At 41.1% G+C, this 23442-nt stretch overlaps 2 protein-coding genes across 2 annotated transcripts in view; both read right to left on the bottom strand.

Moving 5' to 3' along the window:
- The window catches only part of LOC138962235 (uncharacterized), a 190000-nt gene that overhangs the window by 74186 nt on the left and 92372 nt on the right, over positions 1–23442 (bottom strand). The gene's annotated exons all lie outside the window — the stretch shown is intronic.
- LOC138962220 (baculoviral IAP repeat-containing protein 3-like) lies at positions 15189–23087 on the bottom strand. Its single transcript, XM_070333950.1, has 4 exons — positions 20074–23087; positions 19458–19642; positions 19074–19110; positions 15189–18645 (listed from the first exon to the last, which is right to left on the bottom strand). Exons 1-4 carry the CDS (start codon positions 22088–22090, stop codon positions 17810–17812), a joined length of 3075 nt encoding a protein of 1024 aa, XP_070190051.1. The 5' UTR covers positions 22091–23087; the 3' UTR covers positions 15189–17809.

Raw genomic sequence — 23442 nt, 5'->3', positions numbered from 1 at the left:
GATAGGTCTATGGACTGAGTGAGAATGAGAGAGAGAGAGAGAGAGAGAGAGAGAGAGAGTTGTGTGTGTATGGGTGTGTGTGCGCGTGTGTGTGTGTGTGTGTGTGTGTGTTTGTGTATGAGTCTGTTTGTGCCGATTGTGTGAGTGTGTGTGATAGAGACAGAGAGACTGAGTGTGAGAGAGAGAGAGAGAGAGAGAGAGAGAGAGAGAGAGAGAGAGAGAGAGAGAGAGAGACTGTGTGTGTGTGTGTGTTTTCCTCTCTCTACCTCTGTTTCTGTCTCTATCTCGTGCGCAGGCATGCTCCTCATCTCTCTTTCTCTCTCATTGTAGCTTTCTCACTTCCTCTGACTCTCTATTTCATCTCTCTCTCTCCTTCTTCTTCTTAGTGATAGGTAGCCAACATCAGCATGGTGATGAACATGATCTGCTACGCTTGGGTGATGGTGGTTCCGGTCTATTGCTTGGTCTCTCTCTCTCTCTCTCTCTCTCTCTCTCTCTCTCTCTCTCTCTCGCTCTCTCACATACACGCACTCTCTCTCTCTCTTTCACTCGTTCTCTCTAATAACACACTCAACAAATGACGCATAAAACACACACACACACACACACACTACCGCGCGCCCGTCGCACACTCTTGCAACCATCAAATCACCAAAGCGTGTATCGCACGGAACACAGTGCTCCGGCTAAAAAAAAACACAGCCAAGCACAGGCCTTGGACTGTTAGTCTCTCCGTCGACTGCATACGGTAACATTGACAGTGATAGATATTTTTTCTTGCGTGTTCCCATCTCCAGCAAATGTAAACCAGCACTCAGATCTGCCTGAAACTTTGGCACCATTTGCCCCAACCAATTTTTGCTTAGCATTCAAAGTCACGATTTTTTGTCCTCAATCCCTGAATTAATAATAATATTTGTTTAGGTCTTTCGGAAAAGTAACGTAATACGACACGCGTGTTATACACATTTACAAAAATCACTACAGATTCTGATCAGCCTATTGGTCATAACTTCTGAAATTGTTAAATTAATTCCTTGAGAACTTAAGCAGATATGGCTCTTTCAGTGGAAGACCCCTCAAAAATGGCCGCAAAACGTGCCTTTTTTGGGCCTCTAAAACGGTTGACACCTACCGCCTTTCACAATAGGCTACACAAATACTGAAGACGTAAAATGCATGAAACAAAATGCTCTGAACAGGAAATTGAATGGCCTTTCCAATGGTAGTCAGAAGTGTTTGGTAAGTGCACATTCTGATTTTTTGCAGATTTTAAAATACGGGGCATTGGTTTTTGTCAGGTCGATTTTAGGGGTGACCTTGTTTGACAGGCTGCCACGGGATGCCTATACAAAGTACCACCGATCAAACAAATGATATGAACAGTAGACATAATTACCTTTTCCAGCATATAAAGTTCAATTAAAATGGATTGTGGTGTAACGCTTTTCTGAGCGTGCGAACATTGTTGCAATAATTTGTTGGCCAAGTTTAGTTGAGTTATAAGGGGTTGATCAATGACACACACACCGCTACGGCTACTTGTTAGAGGAATGAGAAAAAAATGTAGTCAAAACTATTTTGAGCAGTCGCTGCGAGTCAGTTTTGACGTTGTAGAACCCTTAGATAAGAAGATTGAAAAAGTCAGATCTCAACTGAAACACTTTGTTAAAGTACATTAATGTCATAGTAAAATGCAGCAAGTCCACAGGTGACCCAACACGTGACCATGTTAGCATGGAACCATCTCAGACATTACTTTTTTTTCATTATTATATATGCTTGCGTACAAATCATAACGTCGTAAAATACGTGAACAAATGCTGCAATGACAATTTAACAAAGTAATGTTTTTATATTGAAAACTAGTTGTGTCTTTCATTCGGTGTTTTATTTTAAACACACACACACACACACACACACACACACACACACACACACACACACACACACACGCGCGCGCACATGCACCCACGCACGCACACTCACACACCCACACACACACGCGCGCGCACGCACACACCCACACACACGCGGCGCGCGCGCACGCACACACACACACACACACACGAAATAGACTGATGGGCTAACACGCAACAGCTGTGTTTTTTTTAATTAGGTCACAGACATTAAAGACCCAGGTGCAAGACGAATAATTCATATCACTGAAATGCGTGTTCCCCACCACCCAAAACATGCCCCGAGGGGCTTCGCCTTTACAAGTCGTGTCAAAACCATTCGTTCGGGCGTCCACTGGTGCTCGTTCTCCCCGCAAACGCTACTTGTGTCAGTACGCGCGATGACGCCGAACGACAACACACCTGTCTCGGTTCAATCGTCGTTGTCGGTCCTGTCTTCCCCGCAACGTCTATAATACCAATCATGCACCCACCGAAATCGGCATATGACTGCCTAAATGTTGGAATAAAACAGTTTTACACGAAAAAAAGGATCGGGGCAAAAACCAACCAACAACCAACAACAAAAACCAACAACACGGGTTTACGTTGGACTTTCAGCCCATGAACGCAGAAGAAGAAGAAGAAGACAAAGAAAGGAAATTATTTCCGCAGCTATTTCAGATTTTCTTTACATGCAGACACTTATGCTACCCATTTGTCAAAACGGGTATGTCCTTAAATCAAATAAAGTTTAAGATAAAGCACACCAACCCAAGTGAAAAATTAGTTAATCATTGCATCAACTCAGTCCATTGACAGTTCGATAACATATTATTTGTGATTTGTTGGTTATATGTAACATTTTGGTCAACGACTGTCATGCCCGAAAAGACATATATGTCCTTCTCTCTTTCAATTCTTTGAGTTCACCATTTCATCGTATTCGTATGTTTATTTGTCCAATAAAAATGCTGATGAGAGGACGTGCTGTTTCCTGTTTCTTGAATAGGAGGTCCGTTTATTACTCGCTTCCATTTGTTCTCTCTAAAACATCGCAATCAAATTATTATAGATAGAACACAAAGATGGATCCGAATACTGACATTGGCAACGCAGAATCATCTAGAATAATATTCCGTTTCCGATCGAAACGACAGTGTAGGGCTATTCATATCTTGATATTATTTCTCTTGATGTTCTTCGATAATCATTACTTATTCATCAGTTTGATCGTGGGTAATATGACTTTGATTCGTGAATAGAGAAAAATGTACCGGTAATCGTCGTGGCAAAATAAAATATGTAACATTAACTTAAGCAATACACATCGGCAACAAAGGCTCGCACCTTCTTTTTTTCCTTCTTTTTTTCCTTCTCGTTTCTCTTTTTTCCCAACAAGTATTTACTTCTTTTAGGTATATATATATATGGTCAAGGCTCTGGAGGTGACTCCAATGAGTGTGACATGCAAGAACAAATTTCAATGTTATTACAAGCTGACAATTTCCTGACAATTTACTAGGTATGGTCATGCTAAACTTCTACGAAAAATGTTTTTCACACTTGAGCCATCGTTTAGATGTATTTACAAAAATAATATCAATGTTCAAACATAACATGACGCCATCACAATTTCAGATTCAGGCAATGTAATGATCCAAGAACAAGCAAAAAGAAATGTTGGTGGTGTTTCTTTATTGCTAGACCACACATCCATCAATACAAACAATATAAGCAGGTAAGAATCTCTAATTGGGTCAAATACCTGAGCTTGAAATTGCTTAAACATAACATGACACCAAAACACTAAGTCAAAATGCAGCATGGAGTTCAAAGACAAAATACTATCAATACTAAGTCCAAAACAGAAAACATAGATAATGTTTGTGTGTCTCCAAAATATCATAATGAAAATACTAATTATAGTCATCAAATTAAATCAATAATAGAGCCATCCTTCACTGGATGCTGCGTAATACCCGAAAATGCAAAAAATTAAATCAAGAACACGCCCAAATCAATCATTTTGGCATTAAATAATAATAAAACATTGTTACATACATTATTTCCTTTGCCCAACAAAAAAAAAGTGGATGTGTTACCTTGTCTTTAAATGAGAGGGAAAAAAGAAAAAGTAGCCATGCTTGACCATAACATGACGCCGTGACAAAAGATAAACTTACATCATCTGGAGCTATAGATGCAAATAAAATATCAAATTCAGAAGCCATTGTGTGCATAGCGTTGGTAGCTACATTGCACAGTTAACTGCATAGCCAAGTCACAACCTTAGAAAAAGTTATTCTGAAATTAAAACACTTAAACATAACTTGACGCCATGAAACATAACATGACGCCATGAAACATAACATGACGCCGTGACACAGTCTTAATCAGGCTAAAGTGGCAAAACCAAACATAATGAAAGAACAGGAGGACAGCTATCTACATGCAGCGATGGTAGGTAATTATTAGCCACCAAATAATCTGATGTGTAAACTTAATCTTTTATGTTTGCACAGAAAATTTGCTGTTTGAGCATAACATGACGCCATGAAACATAACATGACACCGTGACAAAAGATAAAATTACATCCTCTGGAACTATGGGTGTAAGTAAGCCATCCAATTCAGATGCCATTGTGTGCACATAAAAGGCTGCTACAGAGCTAAGTTTACTGAATAGGTGAGGGGCAACCTTAGAAAAAGTTTTTGTACCATGAAAAAATGCCCAAACATAACTTAAGACCATGTTCAAACCAATTAAAAGGAAAAAATGTATAGTCTACATTTACATGTACAAAATGCTAGATAAAAAGGAAAGCTAGATGAAAATAGACTAAGAAACTATAAAAATTAAACTCAATATTACACTACTACACTGTGACAGTTCAAGCTGACACCGATGTGTTATGTTGTGTTTGGACATGGATCACACTAACTACAACAAAAACGTGGTTTCTATGGGGGGGAAAGTTATTTGAAACAGATAATATCAATATTAAATTCTACATCTGTTTTTCTTTACCAAAAATAAAATAAGTAAAAAACCGAGTGCCCAAACCTAACATTACACCAGCCGTGGCAGCAGAGATCGACTGTGCATAGCGTCAAGTTATGTTTGGACATAAAACTAGTACTCGGCGATCAGACACAATAAGGGTCTACAAGTTCAGACCCAATGATGATGTTAATGCATAGTATTCAATCTGCCACAAAAATTAGTGTCTGTCAGAAGACATTTAGTTGAACGAGTTTAAACATAACGCTGACGACCTCGGACTTGGTGTAAAGTTGCGTTTGATCTCCTGCATCCCATAATATCAACCACGTATCTTGTAAATCGCAGTAAATGACTTTTAGGGGTACTTCACGAAGTGATTTCACGAAGGGATGCATCATTGATGGTTGAAAACGTACTTACTCTATCAAACCAAAAACGCAACAGTGACACCACATGATCGGCATGAATGCACATGACAAAGCAAAAATTGACAAATGTAGGAACGTAGAAAAGTGTTGATGAAAGCACAACTATTCAGACAGGATCTCTAGTTTTATCAGAGAAACAGAACTCAGCACTCGAAAGCCTAATGTGGTCATTACTTCATATTCTATCCATAATTTCGCTGGATTTGCACAAACTCAACAAATGACGCCAAAATAAAAACCTTACCTTTCGGCCTATCCTCGGCGTCCATCGCGCGCTTTGTCTTCAAATGGCGCAATATTCTAAATTGGAGTGGTTTTCACTTCCATGCCGGATTAATCTCCAAAAAATGGAGTGAAAAATACACATACATTGTTCCTTTTTCGTGTCCAAACGCAACGGTTTGTTGACACCATATCGCTTCCGCAAAATCAATGTAAATTTCTTGCTGCATCAGAGTTTAAAATGTTCGCTTGCTGATTAATCCAAGAACTAAAACATAAAATCTTTCAGATTAGAGGTTAATCACGTGTGTTGGATGCGGATATTTCTTTCAAGTTAACATCGATCGCTATCACCCAAACATGACACCACGCGTTGTGTTTGAGCACGATTGATGACGCTCTATATAAACAAGAAACGAACAAATATTTGACACGCACGTAACGTCAATAGGAATTGATAACGTTTTACGAATTCGGAAATCAATAAATTGACTCTTGATTCGATCTTGTTATGGTGAAAAATGCCGTCTGAAGTGACACACAGGTATGTCTGTCACGTTTTTCTTCCACCACGATCGTCGATTTTTCATTAAAAAAAATTGTTTTTTAATGACAGAAAGCAAGTTTAACTCATTTTATGGCATCACACGAAGCTTTGATTATATAAGAACAAGTGACAACAGTTTGATTTCATTAATTCTTTATCTTCAACCTTAGAATCGCAGTCAAAAATGCCAACTGGTGATTTCTGCACTCGAGCCACCTCCTGAGCCTTGACCATATATATAATATTACAACAACATTTGACATAAAAGACAGTGCTAGATGCATCTTCAAAAAAACAAAAAAAGCAACAAAAATAGACAATAAAACGTCTCATTGCCCATATTCAGTAAATTTCTAAATTATATAAACATACTCCGTCTCCTTTCTTATCTTTCCATAACATTGTTTTGTAATAGTACTAATAACAACAAAATTCTATAATTCATAATCTGAATTAGAAAAATAATAAGGAACAACATATAAATTATCCTCATCTTGCTCAAGTCAAATAACGCCATGCAGACAAACAAACGATTTTATGTCCAGATACAAACTAGGAAACATCATTAACCTCATTAACTCCAAAACCAAATGTCTTAAACTCAATATCAGCACCAAGTTCATCATCCTCACAAACTCGACCAAAAGCAGAAAACAATCAACCATTTGACAATATCAGAGATTTAAATGGGTACCACTCCAAAGAAGATGTATTACTCGTAAAATTAATTTTACTTAACTATTCTTCTGCCAAATACCTTTTTCTCAAGTCTCTTTTAAATGCTACCAGTGTAAGAAAAATGACAAATGCCCAGGATCAGACGGGTATACTGCTGAATTTTTCCAGTTTTTTTTTTATTCGGATTTAGGACAGTTTATGTTACGCTCAATACATTGTGGATTTGAGAAAGGAGACATGTTTGTGACTCAGAGACAGGGAGTTATAGTATATATTCCAAAGGAAGGGAAAAATAAAACACTCTTGAAAAATTGTAGACCACTCTATTAAATACAGTTTATAAGATTGCATCAACGTGCATTACAGAACGGCTTAAACGTATTTTACCAAATATGTTTCATGATGATCAAAACGTTTTTTGAAAGGAAGATATATTGGTGAAATCGTCAGATTATTGTACGATATTTTGTTTTATTCACATAAACATAATATACCCGGCCTACTTTTGATGGTCGACTTTAAAAAGGCTTTCGACAGTGTTGCTTTGTTGTTTATTAAACAATCTCTGAGAAAATTGGAAATGATATTAAACGTTGGATTTTTAACTTTTTATTGTAAAAGTAAGTCTTGCGTTTCAGTTGATTGTCGGTATTTAGCATGGTTTAATGTACGTCAAGGCACCCGGCAAGGGGATCTTATTTATTTTTGATTTTGCCGCTTTTCTCTTATGATACGTCAAAACAAAAAGATTTGTGTTATGAATATTTTTGGTGAAAGTATTTTATTGTCACAATTCACTGACGATACCAGATTATTTCTTGATGGTACAGATACAAACGATCATTAGCGAATGCGCCTTTGCCTTTCAACCTTCAACGTAGGGATATGAAACTGTCAGTGAAAACAACTCACTCAAAACTTTGTCTTGAGACGGCGTTAGTATACTTGAAAGTGTGTCAAATTGTAAAAGCTATACATTCCTTAACTGTGCTATACTAACGCCGTCTCAAGACAGAAAAACAAGATCGATTACACACGTGCATAATTAGAAGGAACGCAACAGTTTGTAAATGTATGACATTTGAGAAGCGTGAAGTGAGCAAAAACAACATTGCTTAAAACATCCAACATGCGTCAAAAAGCCATCTAAACACAATATATCGGGTGCTCGCTGTAAACGTTTTCCCATGTTTTACGTAAAAAAACACTGCTCTCAGTACAGTAGGACTACAGCTGGAGTAGCAATAATTACACGAACACTTAAAAAGACCTCAAAAAGTATGGGATACACAGCTAATATCATATTGTCATCATATCAAGACAAGTGGACAGAGAAGTCAACCGTAAGCGAGTTAAAAGAAAAGAACGCCAGAATACCAAATAAGTATGACAACAATGAATGTTCTTACTGTCGAAACAACGAAACACAGCAGCAATCACCACTGCAAATGACAGCACTACAGGTTAATTTAAAAAAAGCAATAAGTCATACTGAATAAATTGACAGGGTTTTCAACTTAAACATGTTTTAAGTAAAGACGAATACAACCTGCAGTTACACGCTCAGAATATGACTTGTACCATTGTACGAGGTATGATTCAAACAAAATGATCAAATATGATTTTCGCACAGACTGTTTGGCGTATCTGGCCCAAAATACAGCAGTCATTAGAACTACTCTCCTCCTACCTCGATGCAAAGTCACAAGTGCCTGAGCCAATCAGAAGAGGCCTTAAGGTGGCCTTATTTGGGGTTGCTTTTGAGCTCTGATTTGACAGCTTTTTTGAGGTCCTGGGTACAGTGAAACTTGTTGGCAAAAAGTCTGATTTTCAAAGAGGGTATAACCAGAAATCACAAAAGGTGTAATAAGGTCTGAAGAATGTGTGAGGCAAAAATGGGCTGAATGCATAGCCCCTCCATACTTTTAGAATTTCATAGCACTGTGGAGCGCATAGCTATAAAACGCACAATAGAACTCAGCGGTCCGCATGCATGAGGTCAAATAGTGCCTGCAATAACTAAGAGCGGCTCTATTTTTAACACGTAGATAGTGGAAGGGATTCCCCGTCATCCTGTGTCTCTGCGCATGCGTCAAGCTTTGTGATGCTTCGCGGCGGGTCAGTTTTACACCATTTGCCGCAGGCAGTTTGGAAAGCCCGTCTCCTGATAAAACTTGGCTTTCGTTGTTTAAAAACTATATCCATTCCGGTACCCTCGCCATAAAGGTATAAGTCACTCTCTTGCTGGTTCTGCATGCTGTGTTTGATGCTATAAATTCCCGTATTATTATTATTATTATTATTATTACTATTATTATTATTATTATGTACCGCGATCAGTTCGCCACACACATCTTGAAAAGATCCGCACACGTAAAAACTGACCCAAAGTCGAGTTGCTCTTACAGTTCATCCGTGATTGCAAGAATGTCCTGCCGACGAAAGCGGAATTTTCTGTACAGTTCCACGTCGTCGTAACGATTCAGTGGATGTAGGCGATCAAGAAAGATCCGGTTGCTTCTCAAATTTCTTCTCATCCTGAATCGGCATGACAGCAACCGCCATTTTAAACGCTTCAATAGCCGGTTCCATAACTCTTATTGGAAGGAGGGGCCTGCTATAACTTTATGGATGGCATGAGGCTCTATGCGCGGTCCATGCATTAGAAATAATAGACTTTATAGAGTCCACAGACTTTATTGCAGTGACGTCATCAATTTCGGCTCCTATGGAGGGGCTATGCATTCCGCTGCAGGTCTTTTAGGAATGGAGTTACGGCCCTTATTTTGTGGAGACTGACATTTTCATGAAGGAGAAGGGCAGTCTGGGTTTTGCAGTTTGGTCGCTGACTGCTAAATTCGTAAGTAAGTTTGGGTGTGTTGAATGCTGTAGTTTCACTTCATACTACTAACACAACAAGACTTTAGTTTAGTTATGCGTGAGGTTTATTATCTTTCTGGAACCACTCAGTTACATCAGTGTACGTGCTAGGTTGGTGACAAGATGGCTGACAGTTCCGCGTTGTTTTTACACACGTGACCAATATTAATATTAATTAGATGACGTCATGGAATTTCCCAAACATCTCCCTCCTTAAAAGGAAAAATGCATTATTCTTAAATGTCTCTGTTATAATGTCAATGTAATTTTCAAATTTCTTTTTCAGACAGAAACACTTTCACAAAGTCAGTTTTCCAGTTTTCAGGTCCCTTAAAGTCTTTGTTTTTTCAAACAAACAAACATCTAATTAGAAACAAGCTTAAAACGAAGTTTTTGCAAAATTATGGAAAGTTTCTTAAGATTCACTCTCCTCTCATACTCATCCAATCATCATTCTATATAATGCTTTCTCTCTCTGTCATTCACATGCTTGCCCAGTTCTCCTTTCATCCTTTACTACTGAAAAGCAAAGAAATTAAAAAGGAATACATCTTGGCATTAAATAGAACTTTAACGCTCAATTCCAATAAAACTCTAAACTTGAACAAATGAAATTATAGAGAAAACTTCACGCATTCATAACCAAAGCTCTTGTTTTCTTTACGAAAGAAAGAAAGATAGATTAACGAAAGAAAGAAAACATAAGCTTTGATTCACTTCCGCCAGAAGTTCTATCGCATTATAAAACTTGAATGAACTAAACTTCACCACCAAGTGCTCAATGCACTTCACACAAATTTCACCACAATTTGCTCTGCTTTTCTGCCATCACACAATGGCAGCACACACTTCTTCCTCCCTGTAACGGAGAGGCTTAGCAGCTGTGTAGCCACCAACTGCTCTGGTGACACGCCTGTTGATGTCCTTGGAATCTCCGATGTCCTTGGAATCAGATGATGAAGTGATGTCCTTTGAATCTGATGCTGCTGGGGAATGTTCTGGTGAAACAGGAATGATGTCGTGACGCGGCGATGGGATTTGCTGCAGATGTTTTCTGTTTCGCCGGAGGACACCTGTAGAGGGTGAGTTAATCAGATAAGTACGGTTGTCAGCATCAGCTGCCACAACTGTTCCTTTCTTCTTCCAAGTGCTTTCAGCGTCAGTCTTGACCAGCACTTGATCACCTGGTACCAGCTTTGACAGAGGTGTAGCTCCGTGCCTCTTGTCATAGCTGAACTTGTAGTTGTCTTTCGCCTGTTGATCTGCTTGCCGGATGTCTGCATCGCTGACTGGTCGTGGAACCAAAACTTCCGGAAGCACGGGAAGTCGCGTACGCAGCTGCCTGCCCATCAGCGCCTGTGACGGACTGACACCTGTACTGCTGTGCGGTGTAGCTCTGTAGTTGAGCAGAGCTATGTCTGGCGATGACTGTCGCAGAATCTTCTTGGCGATCTTCACACCGCTTTCAGCTTCCCCATTTGCCTGAGGGAAAACTGGACTGCTCGTACTGGTACGAAAGTCAAACTCTTTGGCGAAATCCCTGAATTCCTTGCTCTGGAACTGGGTACCGTTGTCAGATTTCACAACTTCTGGGAACCCATGTGTCATGAAGATCGATCGTAGCTTTGCAATAACTGCTGCTGATGAGGTACTGGTCAGACGAAGAATTTCCAGCCACCTGGAGTAATAGTCAACAACCACCATGTAGTCTTTTCCCTCAAATGAGAGAAGGTCCATCCCTAGCTGTTGCCAGGGCCACTCTGGAAGCACTGTTGGTTTCAGTGGCTCACTCCGTTGGCTTGGTCGATGTTGTCTGCATTCACTGCAATTTTCAATGAATGTCTTCAAATCTCGGCTGAGACCTGGCCACCACACACTCATTTGTGCTCTCTCACGACATTTGTGGAGACCTTGGTGAGATTCATGCAGCTTCTTCAGGAGATCTGGATGTTCACTCACTGGGATGACGACTCTCTTTCCACACACCAGTAAGCCCCTGATGAGTGAAAGTTCTCCCTGTACTTGCTGGTAGGCCTGCAAGTTAGCTGACACCGACGGAGGCCAACCATTGCAGACATACTGGATCACTTGCTGAAGTTCAGAGTCATGGACCGTTGCTGCTCTCAGGACGTCGAGGCGACTCTCGGCGATGGGCCAAGACTCTTCCACAAAATCCACGTACGCCGACACAACCTCACTCAAGTCTTTGTCTTCTTTTGTGACTGTCAGCGGACTTCTTGAAAGTGCATCTGCTATGACGAGGTTTTTTCCAGGCACATGCTGCACTTTCGCATTGAATCGCATCAGTCTCAGGAGGAGTCTCTGACACCTAACTGGTGCACGATCCAAATCTTTTGAGGTCATCAAAGGAACGAGTGGCTTGTGGTCAGTCATCAGATCAAAACTGTCCAAGCCAATCAGGTACTTTGCAAATTTTTCGCAAGCCCATGTTGACGCCAAGCATTCTTTCTCAATCTGAGCATAACGTCTTTCTGCGTCTGTGAGTGTTCTGGATGCGTACGCAATCGGTACTAGCTGACCACCTTTCCACTGCATAAGTGTGGCTCCCATTCCGTAGCTACTACTGTTGGCACTCACTACTGTCTTCCTGTCTGGGTGGTAGAACTCCAGTGCTGAAGTCGATGAAATCTTCTTTTTCACCGCCTCAAACGCCTTCTGCTGTTCATCTCTCCAAGCCCACGCTGTATCTGCTTTCATTAAGTCTGTGATGGGCTTCAGATCTGTTGCTAGTCCAGGGACAAACTTGCTGAGGTAGTTAAACATACCACATACCGTTCTGAGTTCTGTCAGTGATGATGGAGGCTGCATATCTGTGATTGCCTTGACTTTCTCCGGATCTGGACGAACTCCGTGTTCGCTGATGATGTGCCCGAAGTATTTCACTTCCGTCTTCTTGAACTTGCACTTTTCTCTGTTCAGTTTCAGTCCTCTTTCTTCTATCCTCTTGAGAACTGCATCCAGTCTTCTGTCATGCTCCTCTTCGGTACGACCAAAAATTATCGTGTCATCCATGATGGCGTCGCAACCCTCCAGACCTTCTAGTGTCTCCTTCATCTTGGTCTGGAAACACTCTGGCCCATCGGAACTCGCTGGAACGCAAAACGACCAAACGGAGTCATGAATGTGGTGAGAAGAGAGCTGTCTTCCTGCAGAGGAATCTGGAAGAATCCTGATGAAGCGTCTAGGGTCGTGAAGAACTTTGACCCTACCATTTTCGGTGCAATGTCATCAAGATTTGGTAGCATGCAGTGGGGTCGCTTCACTCCTTCATTCAGTCTTTTGAAGTCGACACAGATTCTCACACTCCCATTTGGTTTGACGACTGGGACCATGGGCGCACACCAATCAGTTGTCTCTTTCACTTCTTTTATGATGCCTGCTGCTTGCATTCTCTCAAGCTCTGCCTTCACCTTCTTCTGTAAAGGAAATGGAACGCGACGTGCAGTTGTCACACAGTATGGTTGGGTTCCAGGTTTCATGTTGATTTTGACTGGTTCTGTCTTCAGAAGTCCTGTTTTTCCAAAAACATCAGCATGAATTTCTTCTAGACGTTTGACAAGACCCATTTTCTCTGCTGCATTTCTGCTCAAGAGATTGTTACCTAGGCTGTTCCTGACAACAATCACTCTGAACTTGAATGTCTGGCCTTTCAAGTTTGTCTTTGCGAAGAATTCTCCTTTTGTACTCAGTCTTCCTCCTGGAGAGCTCAACTGTACGCGTGTAGCTGACAGCTTTGGTTTGTTCTTGAAACGATCAAAAGTCTTCTCATTGATGATAGTCAGATCTGCTCCTGTGTCGATCTTGAACTGGACATCAATGTCTTTGATTTTCAGAACTGTCGTCCAAGGTTTTGAGTTGTCAGCAATCACCGAATCCACAAAAACCTCATCCTCTTCATGTTCTGTCTCAACCTCACGAACGCTGCGGCACATACGAGCAAAATGTCCTTTGCGCTTACATCGCCTGCATTGCTGTCCGCGTGCTGGACACTGTCCATCTTTAGGATGGTCTCTGCCACATTTCCCACACTCTTGACCATCACTGTGCTGAGAAAACTGTGAAAAACTGCGACCTAGCAGATTTCTGGCACTTTGGGCATCGTTTGAAACTTTTTGACTGCCCCTCATATGTCTTTGTTCACCTGTCAAACTGTTTTGACCGCCCCTCGTATGCTGTCGGAACTTTCCACTCCGAAATCTAGATCTGCCCCTGACGGAGTCAACAGACGTTTTTCCTTGGCCTCGTTGCTCCTGAATCTGCGATTTTATCAGTTCATTCTGACGAGCGATCTGAAATGCCTTTGGTAATGTCAAAGTGCTTTCGAGTTGCAGTTTTTCTGATACCTCCGGATCACGTATGCCCAACACTAGTCTGTCTCTGATCCTATTTTCTTTGTCGGCAAACTCACAGTTTTCCGAGAGTTCGTATAACTGGCGCACATACTCTTCGATGCTTTCATCTTCCCGCTGATTGCGTTTGTGGAACGTAGCTCTCTCATGGATGACATTTTTCTGTGGTAGAAAGTATTGGTTATATTTCTCTAGCACCACATCAAATTTTTTCGCGTCAGCGGGAGCCAATTCAAAACGCTCGAAAATCCTTTCTGCATCGGACCCCATGCTGTAGATAAGGCTACTGACCTGTACCTCTTCGTCTTTTTTAAAGAGTTCGCTCGCGCTTCTGAAGCGTTGAAACGTGCCACGCCACTGCGGCCAGTTTGCCGGTTCTCTGAAGTTGAAATTTGCAGGTGGTTTGAAAGCCATTGTCACTGTCACTGTCACTGTGTTCCTAGAATTCCTCTACTTTCTGACACCATGTGTTGGATGCTGTAGTTTCACTTCATACTACTAACACAACAAGACTTTAGTTTAGTTAGGCGTGAGGTTTATTATCTTTCTGGAATCACTCAGTTACATCAGTGTACGTGCTAGGCTGGTCACAAGATGGCAGACAGTTCCCCGTTGTTTTTACACACGTGACCAATATTAATATTAATTAGATGACGTCATGGAATTTCCCAAACAGGTAAAAAGGTTTCTGCATAGTACTTGACAATGACTGTGCTGTTAGTAGACAGAATATGGACAGCAACGGGACCTTCGTGGTCGAAAAATACAGCGAATAGCCCTGTTTCTGCTTTGAAAACCTCGCTTACAAATATGATGCATCTCGTCATTTTGGTCTCGACACGCTTTGTTTCTGTGTTCACTGGAACTAAAGTAGAAAGAAACCAAAGTCTGATAATCAGTGACTACACTAACAACAAATTTGGGTCTACTGGGTTCACAACGGTTGAGCAGATCGCGTGCAAGAGGACCCTGATGCTCTATCCATTCCCCTGTCAGCATGGTGCTTGACAAAAAAAACCCGTTTTGAAGCACAACACAAAAGTGACGTATTCTAAAACCTCGTCATGTATGACGTAGTGACCCAATGACGACATCTCTTAGAGGTATACCAGTTAAATGATTGGCCTTTAAAAGGACATATTACTTTTTATGATCACTGACCTGAGACTTGTATACTCGCGGTTTAATTATTTTGTTTGGATTATACCTCGTATCAGACAATTAGCCTACTTTCCATTTTTTCACAAATACTACTGGTCAAATAACCAAAGGGAAGTAAGCTCACTATATGCATACGGCATGTGTAATAGAGTAAGCGAGAGTTATACGGAACCTTTCTCCTGGCATCTGAGAGAATTACAAGTATTGTAATGAACAAGCGACTATCGCCGCAAGCTCATCATTCTCCAAGGCACTCTACCTAACACTTACGTACACAGTCATACACAAGAACCAGCTCTTATTCCTTAGATCAAGACTGGTTTTAAACAGAACAAACAAACAAACACACACATTGTTACAGGGTCTACTCGAAACTATCTGTAAGAATCTTAAACAAAATGAGGCAGAGGGTCAAAAAGGAGACCACTATAAGCTACAGTAATAGTAGCAAGGAATTAGTGACCTCACAAGCTTTTTGTTCATTTGAAGAAAATTCACATTAACATGGTGCTATTGTATATAATATAATAATAAAATGCATGTAAATGACTGACAACAGTGCTGGACAACAACAACAACAACAAACAACAACAAAGCAGTGAAGTTGATGACACTCCTGGCTCTTTCACTAACCTATGTGGTAAACGCACAGCCGCAACGCCAACTGCATCCATGATCATATAAAACGGTCATTCGAAATAATTACTACAAATCCCAGCAAAGCAAACTCATTTAGTAGAATAAGCCATAATTATTAAGAAGCGATGAGTCCTTCAACGTATTCAATGCGCTCATTCATCCTTTAATTTCGAGAATACAAAACATATGTCCGTGTGTCAAGAATACAAATATGTACATTCAGTTATTCAGACAGATAGGTTTGTCAAAAAGAACAACATTGTCGAAGATAATGCATGCAATAGCAATTTAAATAGAAGTAAATCGCAACAAGTCGCGTAAGGCGAAAATACAACATTTAGTCAAGCTCAGTCGAACTCACACAATGAAACTGAACGCACTGCATTTTTTTCCCAATGACCGTAGTCCGCCGCTTGTGCAAAACGGAGTGAAACTGACGAGCCTGTTCAGCGCTGTAGTGGTTTCGCTGTGCTGCATAGCACGCTTTTCTGTACCTATCTTCGTTTTAACTTTCTGAACGTGTTTTTAATCCAAACATATCATATCTATGTTTTTGGAATCAGGAATGGACAAGGAATAAGACGAAATTGTTTTTAAATCGATTTCGGAAATTGAATTTTAATCACAATTTTTATATTTTTAATTTTCAGAGCTTGTTTTTAATCCAAATATAACATATGTATATGTTTTTGGAATCAGAAAATGACGAAGAATAAGATGAAATTGTTTTTGGATCGTTTAATAAAAAAATAATTTTAATTACAAGTTTCCGATTTTTAATGACCAAACTCACTCATTAGTTTTTAAGCCACCAAGCTGAAATGCAATAGCAAACCCCGGCCTTTGTCGAAGATTGCTTTGTCAAAATTTCAATCAATGTGATTGAAAAATGAGGGTGTGACAGTGCCGCCTCAACTTTTACAAAAAGCCGGATATGACGTCATCAAAGGTATTAATCGAAAAAAGGAAAAAAACGTCCGGGGATATCATTCCCAGGAACTCTCATGTCAAATTTCATAAAGATCGGTCCAGTAGTTTAGTCTGAATCGCTCTACACACACACACACACACGCACAGACAGACAGACAGACACACACACACACACACCACGACCCTCGTCTCGATTCCCCCTCTATGTTAAAACATTTAGTCAGAACTTGACTAAATGTAAAAAGGATACTCTAAAAAGATCATCAAAAAGCCTTTTCACACTAACCTCGCAAACCAGTGAAATATTTCCCCCTAAAATCGAAGAAACACTAATGAATTCCATCGTCACACTTTTACACGCTTGTTTTGGAGTTCCAACACTATCGTGTGCAGGAGTGCGTACCATACAGGTGCAAAATCATCGAGAAAGTGCCGAGGTTCATGAAATACACACGCATTCCCCTCAAAAATTCACTTTCTTATGGTTCGACACAGTCCTTGCAGGTTATTCTCAAGTTCGAAAGTCCTTCAGAATTTACCCTTGGGGCAAGAAATACCTTCCCAATCCCCCCTTGCCCTGTCCAAAAAGAATCAAAACCAAACCAAACACCACGAACACCACAACCTCTCCCTCTAGCATCGAAATTGAATTGATAACACAGTCTACGTGAGCTTTACTAACAGTCTATTAGTAGAAGTGTTTTGACAGAGACAGCTGTCCCGGGAAGTAAACTCTACTTGCACCCCTTTGAACGCAAATCTGTGTGTATGATACTCAACCTGGGTCCTATCTATACACACCCAAGATAAACAACAACAACAAAACAAAACAAAACGAAACAAAACAAAACAAAACAAAACAAAACAACCAACCAACCAAAGAAAAATTTGCAAACAAGCAAACTAAGTGTTTTTTTTCTTCTTTTTTGTTGATGGTATTTTTGTGTGGTGATGGTGGTTTGTGCTGATTTTGTTGCTTAAAGATACTCAAGCTTAGCAAACAGCTGTATTTCATTACCACACGCCCTGCATGTACAGCGTGTTCGGATTTACTCCATGTATACATGCGCTGTGCCTCTGATCCTGTCATTACACAAGCAGCACATCCTGATGGTGGCAGCGCACGTTTCGCATGTACACAGGTGTCCACAGGGCAGGAAAATGGTGTCCACCGGTCTGTTCCCACACAGGCGGCACGTCACGCGTCTGCGAAGCCGGTGATTGGTCTCCTGCAGCTGCTGAAAAGAGGTCGCGTCGCCATGGTTTCCAGCAACTCCAGCATTGGGCACAGTGGGGTATTCCGTGGATACTGTAGACTGGAAGGTCAGTGACTGATCCCCGACGGCAACAGTCTGTTGGCTCGTCTGCGGCAGGGTGGCTGTGGATCTGTGTTTGTCTGGTTCTGCATCTGTCTGCAAAACTTCCACGCCGTTTTGAGCGTAAGTGCCAACGCTCGCTCCATCAGTATTGGCTGCAGCTTTGCTAGCCCCGCCTTTGTTGTTTCCTTTACCTTTCTTACCTGTACCCATGGCATCAGGACCATTTTCAGTAGAAGAAGTTGAAGCACCTTCAGAGGCATCCCTGGATCTTAAGGTGGCCTGATCCCTATTTCCTTCTGCGTTCATATCAGACCTACTGGCAGAGTTTTCCGACCCTTGTTCAGTGGTTGAGCACGATCTTGGACCTCTCGGTGCTTCTTTGCTCATGCCAACCGTTGTAGAGCTTCTGGGAGCAGTTGATGGAACAGTAGTTCCGCTAGCTGCCGTGGCGTTGTCTGATGCGGCATTGCTATTAGCAGCGTATGCACTTGCGGTATTGGCGATGGATGTTGGTGAGGTCTGTTGCAAGCTACAGGATGTTGACGAATTGTCAATGCCATTTGTGACTGAAATTGCAACAAGAAAAACAAACTTTTGACTTGCCATTTAGCGTATGTCACGTTTAAAAGTCTTTCCCTCATTACCGAATTTAGTAACAAATGAACGACACATGCATTTCCCATGTATGCGAGAAGGTGAATCCGTGAACATCCTGACAGATTGCACAACACAACATTCTTTACAGTATTCGAACTTGTCCGATGTGTTACGCAATGTCTGAATTCAACCAGGCGGTTGCAGAGGTGAAATCTGTCCAGTACACCTGTACTCAAGCAAATCAAATAGTGATCTATCAAATAAGGAGTCACTTTATAGACTATTTATATAATAACATTTACAGGATTTACTTTTCAGTTCACATATTCACAAGACATGCTGGAGGTATCATAGCAACGCCTAGCTGGAAATACAGCAACAACAGTGCAGAACATACCTGCAGCCGACTCAGATGACGTGATGCAACCCGTTTCCTGCATGACAAAAGAAGAAACAAATACTGAAAGAACCATTACATTTACCTCTACTGCTCAAAACCATTTGGTAAAAACGGAACATGATTCATATCAAAAAAACTGGATATCTTAACCATTGCATCTCTTTGTGCAAGTCAAAGCACCTTTTAGTGCTCCAAATGAGTATACATGCAAAGTGTTCTGTAGAATACATTGAATTATAAACAAGAGCAGTCACATGTGAAAGTAATACAGTTAAAGCAAACATAAAATTAGTGAACGTTTGACTTTCTTCTACCAGCGAATAGTAAGTAACATAGCACTACAATGTAGCTTGTTTTGGTAAGTGCGTGTATGGAGCTTACACTGCTGATGGCATGTCCAAGAGCAACTTGGAGCAGTGCTCTGTATACGAAGTCTTCTCCCTTGATCGCCTTGACGTAATCACAGGAAAATCGAAAGCGCACGTGTGTGACCCAGGGGTCATCGTTTTCTCGCCAGTTGCGCAGGGTGACACCACAGTAGAAGCATCGGACGCTGTCCCCAGTACCTAAACAATTACAATATTGCTGTCGTGAATCCAGTCATTTAAAATGACAAAATAAACACTAGAGAAGAAAAAGGGAAGAATGTGTGTAGTGTACGGCATTGCACTGTTTTCACATGTGCAAAATGTTAGATACAAGTTATCGTTCTTAGTCTGCAGGAACCACTAACCTCTTTTTTTAATTTAAATTGTTAGAACATTATTTCTGTTAAAAGAATCACAACTACCCTGGCAGTTTTAATCTAAAAATACGCCAAAATACTCAAATACCTTTTTCAAATTACTTATTGGTGTCTACGATCCGACCAACTGCCATCGATCAGTGGGAAACAAGCACAAACAAAACATTGATCTACTAACAAATGGCAATCTTGCAACTTTATTCCGTCAGATTTTTACGTTATGTTTGAAACATGAGCTAAAAGCATACTTACCCATATAGTGGAAACCAGCTATCACCAGCAGTCTTCTGTTTGGTAGTCCTCTTGTAGGCCAGTCTAGGAAGGTTGCCAGCCTGACACTGACTAGAGCATTCTCTGGACTGGCCGCTCGTCTCATATCCAGCAGGCCATTTCCTGGTACCTTTCCAGCACCGTCTTCGTTTCCCTCGTTATGTCGATACGGATTTGATGAGCCGCGTTCAAAGGGGTTTGCATCGGGAGCTTGAACGACTTGCACTGAATAATTTACTAAGGTTGTTGCTGGTACTGCTGGAGGGGATTGAAAGTTTAACTCTGCGCGGTATACCTGTACTGAAGTCATTTCTAGTGAAGACTTAAAATGATTCTGCAATGGGAGGGCTGAATCTTTCCCCGTGTGAACAGCTTCTGCGTTGTGCCCGCCTATCTGTTGCTTGCCTGATGGTCCAGCTGTAGTTGGGACGGCTACAGACGCTTCGTTCAGAGAGCTCGAGTCTGTTCCTTCTGGTCGAGCGGTCCCTGCACTTTGTGCAGCCATTTGGCTATGCCTTTGTAGCTGTTCAGCCCTTCCAGCCGGTGGTGGAAGAGCAAGAGATCTTCCATCTTGGTTAAGGTTTGCTGAAGTTGGGGTGTGTATTTGTGTAGGTGCTGGAGTAGGAGGAAGAACATTTCTGTCTCCAAGTGTAGGCGCAGTATCATTCCTGGGTAGAGTTGGACTTGGATCAACTGCAGATTCTCCATCAGTAACCGTGTTATTTGCCCCATAGCTTGAGCCGTTCTGTGAACACTCTGTTTCCCTTGGAGAGTATGGATATTGTGCTTCAGCAATGTTCCTTTCATCCTTGCAGTTTGCATGATGACATTTTGGAGACATTGCAAGATGCACGATGGCTACCTTTTCGGATTTGTTCCACTGCTTTTTCTTCAGCCCGCAGCTGTAGCAGAGTATTTCATCCAACTCTTCGTCATAATAAAATCCGCTCTGAGCAAGGCGAACTGCTGATACTGGTAGAGTAGGTAGTTTTGAAAAGGTCGACAGCCTCCACATTTCCGAACGCATGACAGCTGTGCGAGCGCTATCTACAACCCCATCCATGGGTCTGAAAGGGGATATTTCGACTTTATTGAACTCAGGCGAGAAGTGAGCCATTGGTCGAAGACGTTCAAACAGTACATCAGATATCCTTGGTACCAGAGGCATTTCTTTGTTCACTCTTAATCCTGGATTAGTAAGAGTTAAAGGATCCTTATTGCTGACCGAACACGACGAATGTTCTGAAACCTTCAGAGCAGAGTTTGCATCATACTGAAAGTCATATACTGTCGAATTTTTATACGGATTACAAGAAGGCTTACTTGCTTCGTCATTATAGGGACGTGCTGGTGGTATACAGTGCTTGCTTTCTCGGTATTCGGATAGCTGTGACTGATGCCTGCCTTTAGCTGCATCTTCCTGTGGATGTACTTGGAATCCAGCAAAACCTTGTCCCACTTGTCTTGACAGCTCAGTTGGTAATCCTTGAGTTGCATGAGGATATGCGTATTGACCATCATCCTCACTCTCGTTAGACTCATTAGGGTTAACGTCATGGTCCTGCTTTTGTACTGGATCATTCTGACCGCTTGTTGTTGTTGGATTCGTTAGTATGTATGTTTCATCAATTTCTTCCTCCCGGGAAAGAAGTTCAGCTCCATAATCCACGTTGGAGTCTTTTTCGTCAAAGCTTGATCCTTCCAATCCCTTTCCTTCAACCTTGAGTCTTTTCCTTTGACTCAACTGTTTGGAAGAATCTCCTTTAATCTTGACTTTAGTGTTTGTTGGTTCAGTTTCACACGTGGAAGTTTGTCCAAGGCAGTTATTAGCAACACATTTGATGTCCATTATGGGTTCTGAAAGGGAACAGTTAAAGTAGTTGTCATGATAGGGTCTGCTAATGATTTCCTTGTCAGCGATTTGCTTCATTCGATGTGTCATAGTACCAGCTGTAGTAGCAGCTGACTGTGTTTTATGCATCTTGGATTTTTGTTGCATTTCCTCTGGGACTGGTCTGAACGACGTCACAGCTCTAATCTTTGAACCTTTTAGAGTATTTTGTGAACCAGGCACTACGAAACTGTTAGAGACATCAGTGTCTGATTAGGCGAAACAATATTTTGTTTTTGAAATTGTCTATTCTTTCATGCTCCTTTTCTCTTCCTCTGCTGCTTCTTTGCATCCTGCATTCTTTGGACCATCATGTTTGATTAAGTAGGTACGATAAGGAATGACGATGCTGGCCGTGCTACAAAGGCTGGTCCTCTATTTTAAACAGTAATCGTCTATATCAACTTTGGAAAATGTGTTAGCAAGTCAACATCACCAGTGCTAATCGTTGTTTTCCCTCGTGGTTCTTCAATTGTTGTACAAATCAGGCGGTTGGTTGACTGTGCAGTGACTGTTTATGAAGATGGATTGAAGATGTAGCGTATTCAAAGTACTCTTGTAGTTTGCCAAGAGGAAAATAGCTGCTTCGGGTAATCCATTGATAGATTTTAATACGTTAAAGCCCATGTAGCTGTCTGTGAAAACTGGGATGGCTGTTGTCGATTACACCGACCGGCAACGAATGCTTTAAGTCAATTTGGGTTTTGCTTGAAAAGTCAGGTTCATTCTGAAAAGTTATCTGCAGCTTTAACAGAACAACACTTATGCTAACCCCCCAAACCGGCTCGATAGAAACTTAAGTCTTGTTCTCTCAATCTATCACATTTTCAATATTGACATTGGCACAGTGGTAACATAAACCACAGCTCTCAGTGCATCACCTTCGCAACATTTTGCACAAACAATGTGTTCTACATTTTGACTGTCGGAAGATGATAGAGGAAGAATGCTACACCATACTGACAGCCGGAAAAGATGCTCGTTTTAGTTATTTATGGCTTAACAATGCAGTGCCCCGAGAATAGTACGTTTACTCAGCTCCGTGCCAGCCAGAGAAAGATGGCATGAGGGTCATGATGTCGACCTCTTTACCAATGGAAGAAACCACACTGAAACATACAAATACATACAAATACAAAACAATGTCGTTTACATTAAATACAGGAAATGCAATATCTAACAAGTTTTTAAAAAGTCTGATTTAATGCCTCATTTTTGTTTTATTTTCCCGTTATCATTTGTCCATGCGACCACTTCAAAAGTCGCTAGGTCGTAGTTCTTGTGCAGAATTTGTTTTGTTCATTGAATTCATAGTAAATTTTCCCAATTTATCAGATCTGGCTACCATTTTTTAATTTCACGGGATTATTTTTAGTATTTAAACCTAAAGGTAGTATCATCCGGAAACTGTGAAGTGTTCATCTGTCAGTGTAAACCACCAACGCTTCCATGGGACGGTC

Source organism: Littorina saxatilis, linkage group LG3 (assembly GCF_037325665.1).
Source record: "Littorina saxatilis isolate snail1 linkage group LG3, US_GU_Lsax_2.0, whole genome shotgun sequence".
NCBI classification, from domain to species: domain Eukaryota; kingdom Metazoa; phylum Mollusca; class Gastropoda; order Littorinimorpha; family Littorinidae; genus Littorina; species Littorina saxatilis.
The sequence above is the reverse complement of the archived record's forward strand: the minus strand, read 5'-3'. Positions and strand labels throughout refer to the sequence as shown.